The sequence below is a fragment of the Pieris brassicae genome, chromosome 10 (assembly GCF_905147105.1).
Source record: "Pieris brassicae chromosome 10, ilPieBrab1.1, whole genome shotgun sequence".
Classification (NCBI taxonomy): Eukaryota; Metazoa; Arthropoda; class Insecta; order Lepidoptera; family Pieridae; genus Pieris; species Pieris brassicae.
This window is the reverse complement of record NC_059674.1, coordinates 4,081,184-4,094,661: the sequence shown is the minus strand read 5'-3', so window position 1 is coordinate 4,094,661 and position 13,478 is coordinate 4,081,184. Positions and strand designations below refer to the sequence as shown.

The 13,478-nt window shown below is 34.6% G+C and overlaps 1 protein-coding gene across 3 annotated transcripts in view; it reads right to left on the bottom strand.

Moving 5' to 3' along the window:
• LOC123714882 (DENN domain-containing protein 5B) overlaps positions 1–13,478 on the bottom strand; it is a 30,374-nt gene that overhangs the window by 7,902 nt on the left and 8,994 nt on the right. The window contains exons 12-19 of one of the 3 annotated variants that reach the window (XM_045669510.1): positions 12,448–12,659; positions 10,871–11,074; positions 6,136–6,292; positions 5,229–5,496; positions 4,415–4,607; positions 3,106–3,356; positions 2,111–2,253; positions 798–916 (exon numbers count right to left, since the gene is read on the bottom strand). In XM_045669510.1, coding sequence (XP_045525466.1) covers positions 798–916; positions 2,111–2,253; positions 3,106–3,356; positions 4,415–4,607; positions 5,229–5,496; positions 6,136–6,292; positions 10,871–11,074; positions 12,448–12,659 — 1,547 coding nt within the window. Of the gene's footprint in view, positions 1–797; positions 917–2,110; positions 2,254–2,495; positions 2,549–3,105; positions 3,357–4,414; positions 4,608–5,228; positions 5,497–6,135; positions 6,293–10,870; positions 11,075–12,447; positions 12,660–13,478 lie in introns of those variants that run through there. The other 2 variants (XM_045669511.1, XM_045669512.1) reach the window with 2 other exon arrangements.

Genomic DNA, 13,478 nt, shown 5'->3' with positions numbered 1-13,478 from the left:
AGGTGGTGTCGGGGTTGGGCGGGGCCCAGGTTGAGCCGGTTGCTATATGTATGTAAATATTAAATATATATATTTTTTTAAACAACCGGTTGGGTGTGATGGGCGCTGGTTTGGGTGTTGGTCGCCTGCGGTACCGCGCTGAAGATTTCCCGCGGGAAACGGCGCTTGTGGTCGGGTGGACGGGTGTGGTAAGGACCAACTTTTTGCCGCGCCGCGATTTTATCGTCTACGCACCCTTCGCATCTTGGTACCACATGTTACCACTAGTGGCCAGTGTAGGATAATTTTTGTATATACATCTACAGTTTTAAAAAATAAAGACATTCCATCTTCACCTCTTCTCTACGAATTATTAGGAAGTTTTATTTTAACCAAACAAGAACCAACAAACCTAACGTAAAACTACCGAAAATCTCAACAAACCATTATTATAAATATTTTTTTTTAATTAATTTAATTACAAACAGAATATTGATAAATATTTTTTTTTACTAAAAAACCAAAACAAATCATATGTTTTGAAGATGGAAACGAAATGTCTACGTCTGGCTATACTCTCTGGGGGCGTAACTACCACGATTAAGGAAATCACTAAGAAAGCCGGAGTTTTTATTATATATAAATTATACATGTATAAACATTGCTTAAACGGTCCGTAAACTATTATTTCAATATCAAAATTAGCCCAATCGGTCCAGCCATTCTCGAGTTTTTGCGAGACAAACGAACCTTTATATACATATAGACAATGCAATAAAATCGAATAATATAAATGATTATAAAATATCAATACTCACAAATATGTATGACCAGTGACTTCGTTTCTCCCATATATATGATCCAGTAACCAACGTGGCGATAAACCGGAGTTGTCGTGACCAATTCGTAACGTGGAAAGGATGCCGAGGTTCTTATGCTGAAATTATTTAATTACTTCTGATTATTAAAATAATGAGTTTTTTTTAAAGCCACAGGCAGATACCTAATTGCCATATGATCGCAGATAAGAGATATTTAAAGCCCACCGAAAGAGTTACATAATATTACAACTCGATATACAAATTTAGACAATAATTAAAAATAGAGTCCCAAAATTAAGTTTTAATACTTTAATAACATTTTTTAGGTCTGAGCCTCAGATTTCTATATCTGTTTCATGATTATTTGTTAATCTAATAGGTAAGTAGGTAATCATCTTTCTGTGTCTGACACACACCGTCGACTTTTTGGGTATAAGACAAGCCGGTTTCCTCACGATGTTTTCCTTCACCGTTCGAGCTAATGTTAAATGCGGACATAGAAAAATACATTGGTGCACAGCCGGAACTCAAACCTACGACCTCAGGGGTGAGAGTCGTACACTGGAGCCTCTAGACCAACACTGCTCTAATCATTTTATATGGATATTTAAAGGTTTCAGGAACGGGAATTATCTTTACGCCTCCCGTATGTCAACGATCTACTGGACATACGGGGATCATCAGTCGCGCTGAATCTCACCCTGCTTTAAACGCGTAAGAGACATAAGAGAAATATTAATGTATTCTTATTAAATGTGGATCTTCTTTTAAAAATATATAAAGGTTGCTTTGAGTTATTTGTTTACAATTTACGGCTTGTTCACTTATCACGAAAGACCTCCACTTATTAGTACTAACTAGTAATTGTTTTGTAAGTATAAAAAAAAAATCAGTGGCAATATAAACTTTTTAGGTCTTTTTCATGATCATTCGCCAATATTATAATAACACTTCGTTACATTACAATATAAAAAAAAAATTGAACATAATTAAATCAAAAGGAGAGCAACTGGCGGCCTTATCGCTTTCGAGCGATTTTTTCGAGGCAACCACTGTGACTATAGAAAAAAGTATTAAATTACATAGGCAAGAAGTGTAAAAATACATGTTATACACAGTTATTAAGACAAAAATAAACAGGAACAAAAAAAAACATAGATACATTAAAAATAGAATACTTATTGTATTATGTTAGTATAAGTAAGCTTTTGATACGAAAAATAGATACACAATTTGAATCTGACCTTTACTAGCGCCATCTAGTGGTTGTACAAGCATGTTTAAAATTTAAAACCTAGTTATTTACTCACGTGAAAAACAAATTCATTAGTGTTTCGTGGAATCGGTATCTTTGGTGTCGATTCTCCATTAGCCCCAGATATGGACAGCCAGCAGTTGGCAGTGGTCTGACTCGCCTTACGCGACGGCACTATGAGTACCCTATATGGTAACTCTGAAAAATTTAATAGTAAAATTTCAGGTTCTATCACAATAAGAATACATAATTATAAACCTTTAGGTACGCATAGAGCGGAGTGCGTCCAGTGATGCTAACTTGGGGGTTGAAAGAAAACACTTTTTTACCCGATTGAAGCTATTTATTATTATAAACTTATAACTTTTAAATAATTTTAAATTTCTCCCGACGTTTCGCGTGCTTTACAGCGTGCGTGCTCACGGTGACTGAAGACAAAAGGTGTTGAATGTCAAAAAGTATCACAGCTAAAGTATCAACTTAGCGGTTTTCTCTGCAAATTTAAGGGGAATTAAGATGTCATTGCAACGCATGATTTTATGCAAATTAATATTAAGTTTAGAACTTTACCTATTACCTTTAACTATTAACAAACAAAAGCTAATATAAACTAAAGAAACTCAAGAAGTTTTAAATGCAATATTCAACTCTTTGAAAATGTTATGTAAAATGTAGTTTCGATTTTATCGTATGAATTGTATTGTGATTTTTTTTACGTTTGGGAGAAACTTTATTTAACAGTTAGACAACCCCCTTAGTCTTTGACTTCATTTATTTTCTACTATTCTGTGTTATTATTCCTTTAAAGGGGTAAAAGTGTCATCATCACAGTCATCCCATTACGTGATTGTCCCGTTTTAAGACCCGTCAACCAGTCAAACAGTCAAGTTCTGATTTTCACCTTTTTTAAATCCTTATTTCTTCTATAATATATTAATCGTGATACTCTATCTTCAATGACGGTTAAGTTTGATACCAAAAACTCAAATTAAAGTACAATTTAGTGTGATATTTATGATTACTACAAATACTATAAAATGTAACACTCACTTGTAGTAGGATATGTATTCGTAAAACAGTGATAGTCAACAGCATTCAACGTTAACAAGTGGTATAGAAATTGTTCCCTCTCTTCTTCGCAACGCAAGAACGCAGTCCTTTTGTACTGGGACCTCAGTAAGGTTGTGTCAGAGAGGAGTTCTCTTAGATGTTTTGATAATAACTTCTTTTCTAGCGACAGTCTTACCCACGCACGAGCATAACCTATTTCGGTTTTTATATCTGTCATGGCTTGTACGTTTCTGGAAGGAGTAATTTTGTTTTAAGCAGCAACAAAGAAAAAAATATTATCATACGAGATAATTGACAGCACAACTCATGTGAATGTATCAACCAAGCGATTCTTAAGGCAGTTTGGCCGTGCACCACCACTATGTGGAACCAACTGAAGTATTTCCGAACTAATTCGACTTAGGGTCCTTCAAAAAAAGAATGTACCAATTCTTAAAAGGCAACGCACTTGCGAGCCTTCTAGCAATGTAATGTGCCCATGGACACATAGGCCTCACTTAACATCAGGTTAGCCTCCTATTACATAAAAAAATATCGGTTGTACGAAAATAACTAAGAGTCCGTACACGTAGTGCATCTCAGAGCAAGATCATCTGAGCTAGCAATGGTTGCCGATTCCCAGTGTTTTTGAGGTTTCTCTTTATGAAACAGGAGGAACCACTGCCCCAATTTCTTCTAACACATCTGAATTCTGTGCTCTTCCCATAACAGTAACGATCTAACAGATAAGCAAGGTGGAGGACTTTTTCTTATATAATATAAAACTTACTCTCGGATCTACAGCTCATCATACAGATCAATGTTATCTCACTGACAGTGTTCCTAAGAAAATTTTGGTTCAACCGTTTTTACTCATATTCACTTTGCAATTTCTACTACGATAAGAAAATCTTTCTGGGTTAAAATTCTACCTATAGCAGGTTATGGCTTTCTATTGTTAAAAGAATTTTCAAAATCGTATATTTTCCAGATATTATCCCTTATAACCTCAGAAACTTTATAATAATAGTATAGATGTATGGCTCGAAGGACCAAAATTTACGGTTCCTGTATATCAGTGTGTTTAAAAATAAAAATATAGTCTACACTATTTAATATCAACCCACGTTAAACAAAGGATATACAATAATGCTAAAACAATGTCATGAAGATGCTGAAAAGAGTGCCTTCTGGCTATACCCTGGGAGCGTAACTACGACGATTTAGGTAGCCGTAAAATCCTAAGTCAGCAAAATTTACAACAACTCGTACATATAAAATTACTGTCTAGTTGCATGCAGCCACGAACCTCATATCAAAAGTGAGATTTTCAGGCAACGCTCGTAAAGGATTATGAGGCTGAGACGACCGCCGTTCCAATGTGCTGGAGTTACTCAATCTGTCTCGAGAACTATCTCGGGATCCACCACGAGAGCTGTCCCTGGATCGATTTGTGCTTGTACACTGCTGGGCTTCTACTTCAGCACCCACTGACGATAGGTCTAAAATACAGCACTCAGATTTACCTTAAAATAAGCTTCACAGGTATGGAACATAAGTCTTTCATTATCCTATGCTACCGAACCTAAAGTTTATTAAAGTCTATGTTCTATCAATCAATTATTAGACATACTAAGATGAATCTATTACTAGGGGTAATTTAAGGAATTACTGTGAATGTAACGGCACTATTTTGTCTAATCCATTCACAATTATTTCATAACCAAAGTTGTGATACTTACAGTCCAATCGCTTTCGTAAAACACACCAAGCCAAAGCTGCATGTTTTGAAAGATTCATATTTAGTATAAGAAAAAAATTATATCAACGGCAGACATTAAAAAAGTATTTTTCTAAAACTATAGGCCTGGTCATGTACGATGAATAGCACTTTGTTTTATGTATTTTTACCCCATAATAAGTATGCGTGTGTGGACTTCGATGAAGAATCAATCAAATTAATTAGAAATCTTTAAAATTGTTGTATAATAAAATATAAACAAAAAATTGGCGTTAAAGTTTATATTGAAGTTGTAAATCTGGTATGAGAAAAGAATGGCGATGTGAAATGAACAAGCTTTACGTAAACAAACTCGTGATTGTTTTTAATAATAAAATGTTACCTGGCGTCAAATAATTAGGATCAATTGCCTTTGAATTATTACTACACTGTTCCAACTCTTGGTAATTCATTAAATGCATCCACAGAGCTGACTTTCCCATCTTATGCTGTAGTCCATGAGACCAGAGTCGTTCCAATAAATCACACAATGACGCTATCATTGTACTTTCTTCTATTCCTGTAATTGATACTTCTGAACCTAAGCCTAAATCACTCTCTTCTGTACCCATCTTCTCTAGGAGCATTCGTTTTGTTTTACTCTTGCATTCCTAAAAATAATGTTTTTTACAAACAATCTCCATCGGTACTAAACTATAATGTAATACTTATCCAAATTTATTAAGATTATTGGTTCAAATATCATGTTTCATTTTCTTCTTATTTAGATACTCGCAACCCGTCTGCACTTTATAATATTGGTATAGACATTTATGAATTGTTTCATTTATAATCTATTGCCTTAATAATGAACGCACAGTCATCACAAAATAACAAGCAAAACCAAATCATAATAACCCTAAGGTCTTACACGACTTCAGATGTAACACTAAGACTAATTTTTCCTTGAAAAAAAAAAATGTTTTAAACATACATGGTACATGGTACCACGGAATAATTGTTAATAGTTTGTAATTGTATTGTAATTAGTTAGCCATAAACACGGACTCCCTCGATCGATTGTCACAACCATATTTCTGTCATGAATAAAGGTATTATTATTATGTAGGTAAGAGAACGTTGAACGAATGAACGTAACTCCAGTTCATCTCAAGGACGTATAGACGAGATGAACTGGCAATTAGCTCCTTGTCACTCTTTTTACATTGGTAATGAATTTAAAGGTACTATAAATCTCAAATAAGTATATTATCAGCCGTACATTAACGGATACCGTAAGAGTCCAGTACCTTAAGAAGTTTCTCAACAAAGGTCCTATTATTTTGTGCAATTGCCGCTGGTGTGACATCAGTCGACAGACGCCTTCCAATATCACCGAGTAGCAACTCTGGAGGGCAATCTTTAACCTGCCATTTGGCATTTTTGATTCTCTTCAAACTATTTGTTCTGAAAACGAATTTCTATGAGACCTTGTCTTAAGAAGCACACAAAGCCAAGCGATGAATTGGACACTTACTAACGTGTTGGATTTTGATAGTGATAACGAAAACTGTTTATAAATAATATATTACATTAACAACCTGTTTGCTACATTTGTGCGTTAAGGTACAAATTTGCGAATGCGTAAAGCATGCCACGAACATACACAACATTGTCATAGAAAAGAGTATATTTTTAAATAGTGTAATTAAATTTAGTTCTTTAACTAGTATGGCCATAAATACTGTTACATAAAAACTTTTCTTTTTTTCAACCTTTTAATTATTTTGAATTTGGAATATTATTTCAAACCTTCTTTCGATTTTGCGCCATTTTACATATTTTTCGTGTGTATTATAAAATTCTGTCGCGATACGCAAGTGAAAAGCACAGAAATATCCTCATCATCGATGAACATTTTTCCGGATTGAAGAACACTACAATAAGCAAAATGATAAAGTGTATGCTCACAGTTCTAAAGAAGCTGCTCAAGCGGTTGGAAAGGTATAACGACCATATCATCCTGCGTCAGTGATGGTTTGGTGGGATGTGACTTGTCAAGGAGTCACAAAACTAAATTTTTGTGAAAAAGGAGTGAAATCTTCAGCCAGAGTATATCAAGATACAGTCTTAGATCATGTTGTGAAACCGTGGACTTTCCAGCAGGATTCTGCACCTGATCATAAAGCACGAACTACCAAGCCTAGTTTGAAACTAACGTTCCGGGCTGTATAAGAACTGAAGACTGGCCCTCATCTAGCCCAGACCTCAAATTATGGTCAGTTTTAGAGGACATAGCCTGCCCTAACGGTGACATTGAGTCTCTTAAAAAATCAGAAATCTTTGGAGCAGGTAGTGGCGAAATATCCCTTGGACACAGTGCGTAAATCCAGAGATTCGTGGCCAAACAGATTAAAGGCCTGTATAAAAGCCAAAGGTAGCCATTTCGAATAGAATTTTGTTTTTAAAAATTTTTTGTTGATAGTTTAATAAATATATAGGTATACATTTTAATAATATTACATTACTTGATTCAAAAAAATGCATTTTCATTTGTAACAGAACTTATGGCTGGACTAGGTATATTATGCACAATATAAAAGGAACAATTTGAATACAAATACAAATATTAAAGTCGTAGATAAACATAGAACTTTAATTTATCCGTTAAGCGTGCTAGTTACAATAACTGCATTGTTATTACGAATTAGGATATTAAACTTGAGACGAATTACCTTAAAGCAATTTTAATATTATTTTTATAATTTCTCTAAGATCAACAGTAAAGGAGCTGTCGCGTAAGTTGGCAAGCTCGTATTCAGGAGTCGTTTCTAGGCTCGCTTCTAAACGTACACGCACAACAAAATCTTGCCAAGTTACGGGCCGAAACCAGTACGTACTACTACGTACGTACATACTACTATCATAACGTTAAAATTAAACATAAAGATCTATGCCAATTACAATGAGCATTTAACAAGCACATGCTTTGCACGTGCATATAATATAACATGCAATATCACAATAAAAAACACATACAATGTTTGAACTACGAAATTAATTAGAAAAGCTAGCTGCATCGATATGTAGCTAATAAACTTTTATATATAAAAACAATAACTTAAATTATAATATGAGATTCTTTAACTTTGTAAAGGATCACAGATAAGTAATGAAATTCGTAGGTACAAAGTATATGTAAAAGGGTTATGACTAGCTCTATCGTGAGTTGAATCAATATCGCTATGTAATCTATGTAAATCTGTCTTAGCATTATATTTAAATTAAACGACGTTTCATTATACCAATTTTACAATAATTTCAAAGGCGTTAAGTAGGAGATTGGGAGGCCGGACGTGCTAGATGAAATAGCCATGAAGGCGGCGAAAGATGACTTGAGACAGGAAGAGAGAAAATTTTATTTTTTTATTTAGCGGGCGGGGCAAGCAATCATACAGCAAGATGCACTCATATATGGATTGGACTAAGGAGCCGGAGAAGAGGGCGCCCTAGAAAAATGTGGATATAAGATATAGAAGCCTTAGCAGGAAGGGAAAGGAAAAAAAACCCATGGATAGAGAATTATGGAAAAAGCTTCTGGCTTAGTTTGCTTTGAGGCTTTGATTACTGAAGGAAGTTACCATAACGAGTAACAAGAAAAAAATGTATATTGTTATCATTTGTAAATGTTGGAAATAAACGGGCTTTATTATTATTTTTAGATAAGAGATTTTAATACAAATATTTTATATAGATACTTTGTCAAATTCACGATAGAGCTTGAAACTTACTATACGACATAAGTGACCGACTAACGCCATCTCTCACGGGTGGGTACTACGGAGTGCTAATATCATTCACATACAAATACTTTAAGCGGTAATGGGTCACGCTTGTCGTAAAGCAATTTTGTCTCAAGCCAAAAACGTATAAACATTTTGCAGTAACAAATTTAACATATCTCTAATATAAAATGTGACTTGGTCACAGTGAATAAATGGTCATTGATTACATAAAATGTAGTGTTTTCATACCTATATATATTATGCCTTTAAGTAAAATATGTAAAAAATATATCATTAACACTTACAATAGAGCCAATTTAATAGATAACATTTGACATCTGTCAATTTTAGCATAGTGAGGCGACCTGCTCAAAACATCGATTTAAGTGAAAGAATCGATACGAACTTCAAATATATTTGAATCGAATACATTTATTATGAAAAAGTACGTACGTGCGTTAATATGATTTCTTGACTTAGCCTACCTTTTTAGTAGCTACATATAATAACATAATAACATATGGAACATCTATTAGAGACCTTTTTAGGTCTGGGCCTCAGATTTCTGTATCTGTTTCATGATCATTTGTTAATCGAATAGGCAAGTAGGTGATCAACCATCTGTGCCTGACGCACGCCGTCGACTTTTTGGGTCTAAGGAAAGCCGGTTTCCTCACGATGTTTTCTTTCACCGTTCGAGCTAATGTTAAATCCGGAAAAACCTAATTATTAAATTTTTATCTTTTCCAATCTTTCTCCATAAAAACTTTCTTTGTATTTCTTGTACTATACAAGAAATAAATTAAAAAAAAAACTCGAATTGGTCCAGCCAACTTAGTTTCGCGCTTGGCAATTTGTTTAACCATTGATTTTTATTTAAGTATATAAAAACTAATATGTATATAAAAACTTATATGTATTTTGTATAACCACTGTTATTAATTTATGGTGTACAATAGTAATTTTAGTTTCAATTTGTTTTATTTTTACTGTTTTGGATATATTTTTGTATTTTTGCTTGCTTGTTTGTAATTTATGTGTATATAAAACGTCATATTATCACAGATAATATCAACTTTCGGTTTTTGTCACATCACTAGTGTTTAAAAAGAAAATAGGTTCACTGTTCACACTGGTTCAATGTTTCTAACATTGTAATGACGTTCTGTTTTCTTGAGACCAAAAATTGTTCTTGGTCATATCTAGCATGGTTTATTAGTGTACGTCAATCGTAAAATAACCTTTTATTGCCATATTACAATAAATATGTAATCCAAATTCTGAAAAATTGTGAAGTTCAAGTTCGAAAATATAAATACAACCATTGTGTGTCAACTGTGATCTATTAAATACATATAAACACAAATACATGCTCTAACCCAAAGCAAGTACTTTTCACAAAAACAAATGTAAAGTTCGAACATATGACACAATGTTGCCAGTTCTGATGTGATTGATGTTCTAATACATTACATTAAAAGAAAATACGCATTTTTTGTTTTCTTTTTTTTCAGTACAGATTAGACAGATAATATTATCTATGGTTCAAATTGTGACGTTTAGTCACATTTTTACTTGACAAGATTTGTCATCAGAACTAGCAATGATGTTTATTTACATGCAAGAATGCTCTTAATAAATTTATAACGCAATATCGTTTTGTACAGATAAATGGATTTAAACGTAGACGAAATGTGGTCTTTCATAGTCTTTGAGCCTTAACAAAAAACTTAAGTTCAAAATTGTTATATTATAATATCCTTATTACACATTCATTAATCTTTAATACAAACACAATTTATCAAATACTGATGTACCAAATCCATTTATCAATCAAGGATATACTATGAAGAAGCACGCATGCGCAAGATGACGCTATTGAATCGTAAGGATCTTTTATAGTGAATGGAGACAAAAATTTGACAGAACTTCGTCTTGAATTCAGCATGTTATAAGCAAATAGCAACTGCTACCTGCTAATGGCCGAATCTGTGCTGTTATATGCAGGTGTTCCATTTAACTTGAGTTAAGGACAAACTAATCTAGCATTTGAAGAGTTCTGTCACCATTCCATCTCTATTCACTAATCCAGGTTCCCGAGTTGGCTATTTCAATTATTTTCTATGTGACGTGAAGTTTTTGCAATACATAGAGTATAGAGCAACCGTTCATTGTCGTTCACGTTTTATGAAAACTTTAAAATTTAAAAATGGAACAATTGAAATAGCGGACTCGGGTGAAGCGCGACTAGTGATCGCACCTTCGATCGGATGTTGGCGGGGGTGCGAGTGCGTTCGCGTCTAAACGGGCAGGAAACGCTCTATAGTACGCAGCTCGATGCGGAAGCCTTTCCCCCGGGGCCCCAACTTCCAATTCAGCGGGGCTCCACACACTATTAGCGCAGGCAGCGCCGGCCCACACGCTGTAACCGCGTGTAGCTAGTCCCCCTTCACCCAGTCGACGTCTGCAAAAACGCGGGCCCCTAAGCACTAGCATTGACTTATATTACCCATAAGATTCTGAAATCTTTCTATATCCAATGACATCATTAAATATGTTATACGCTCACTGAAAACACGTCATATATGGCGTATTCAAAATACATATTTTTTGGTTTTTAGTTTGCGCACTTATAACACATCTACTTGTATCATTGCCAATATTCAGCCTAAACCTATAACACGTTCTCGACACGTAAGTTGGTAGTCGTAATTTACTAGGCATTTATTTTTGCGATGTAGCCAACTAGGAATCGGCTCTAGTGGAGGTCTTCCCTGGGTGAGCTTACTCCACCAATTAAAATGGATGATTGATTGATTTAAGATATTTTGATTCCCAAAGTATAGGTCCCAACACAACATGCCAAGTTACATGCCGAGACATAAACTATATTAACAAAACCAATTTTCCTCTTAGTACCAAATTCCAAATTTGTTTCCCACATAAAATCGCTTCGAGACATGAAAATATTAATTATGAAACCATGCAAATTATTTAACTCCATACAATCTCCCAACTGTGCAATATTAAAGCATTAGTATGCATTGCTTGTAAGTTCAGTGCTTCGGCGATATGCAAGGACCATTAGTAAGGAATCATTGTAAGATGTTCAACGCAAACTTTATACATCAAATGTACGTAACGACGTGCAGAAACCCGCCCTCAGATACAGAGACGACCACCCAAAAGTCTTACACTTACCCTAAGAGTATTGGAGCCAGGCAATGGCTGATACAGTACTCCCAAATGAATAATGCGCATACAGATCTTTTCCAGTGGTCGTATTACTGGAAACAACCGAAATATTGCGTAACAGCCGTACCGCCCGAATTGTTTCCGATTGTACACATGATATTGACTCTTATTTCTTTCCAACAAGGTGCAAATTTGAAGTTCATTGTTTAGGTCTCTTAGGATTCAATGATTCAGATGTTTCCGGAAATACGACAACTGGCAAAGACCTGTATGTTCATTATTCATTTGGGAGTACTGTACCTACTTGTTTATAAGGAAAAACTACCAGGGAAACAGATTCTGAAATCTAATACCAATCTCTAATACCGAGGTTTCTTTCTTCCACATAAGACCAGACCACTAGTCTGGTAAAAAGACCCTTAAAAGTGCTTATTTGTGTCGCGGTAACGTGGACAACTACAACTACTTTGAAATCTAACTGGACGTACGATGCAAAATCTTAAGTCATAAAAAATTTGCTTCTAACAATAGAAGCAAAATATATACAATACATTAAAAACATCATAGTAAAAGTTATCCAGCTTCAATCAACTCATTTAGTATTAACCCTGTTATAACTTATTGAATTTTTGATGTACTTACCTAACAATTTTAATCCTGTGCTCAAAAACTTGAAGATTCGCATCAAATTCGCCCCAATTCGCCATAATTTTGTTGTCGATTAAGGTCGCAAACATCTGAGTTTCCAAAAAACGTGAAAGGAATGGTCTATGTCTTTGGGGTTGGTCGGACAAAAACGATGCCTTATCAAAATTCACCATAGACTCGCGGGATGACAGCCACGAATCGCGATCCTGTACATGCAAATTTTTATTTAGCTAATTATTGAAAGAAAACAATATTTTAACCGGATTAAAGCTATTTGTATTATTATTAACTTATAATTATAAATATATAATAACCCCAAGACGAACAATCCGCGAAAATAGAGGACGTGAGTTTTCTGCAAAAAACCGTCCTCTTTTAGTCGATACCAACTCCGGGGAAATAAATACAGATAACACAACTTTTTCAGCTGTGATACTTTTTGACATTCAACACCTTTTGTCTTCAGTCACCGTGACCACGCACGCTGTAAAGCACGCGAAACGTCGGAAAATTTAAAATTATGTAAATAATTATAAGTTTATAATAATACAAATAGCTTTAATCCGGTTAAAAAATTATTTTCTTTCAATGTGTAACAGCTATGTTGACCAAAGACAACACTATTAGCTAATTATTTTTCATTTTAATGGTAACTGTGTTGGCCAAGCGGCATCAGGCGACTCTCATCTCTAAAGTCGTAGGTTCGATGGACTTTCTTTCATTGTGCGCATCTAATATTTGAACGGTAAAGGAAAACGTGCAAACGGCTTGCCTTAGACTTAAAAAGTCGACGGTGTGTGTCATGTACAGGAGACTGATAAATAAATGATCATGAAACAGATTATAAAAAGCCCAGACCTAAAAAGGTTGCAGCGTCACAGCACTTATTTTAACATTGTCCCTGCTTCTCTTGGAGTATTTTTCTACTTTTGGTATATTTTTACTATTTCATTTATCAAGTATGAAATCGAAAAATAGTTCTAAATTTACATTTACTGACATCTCTCAAGAGCGTAGATCGGATA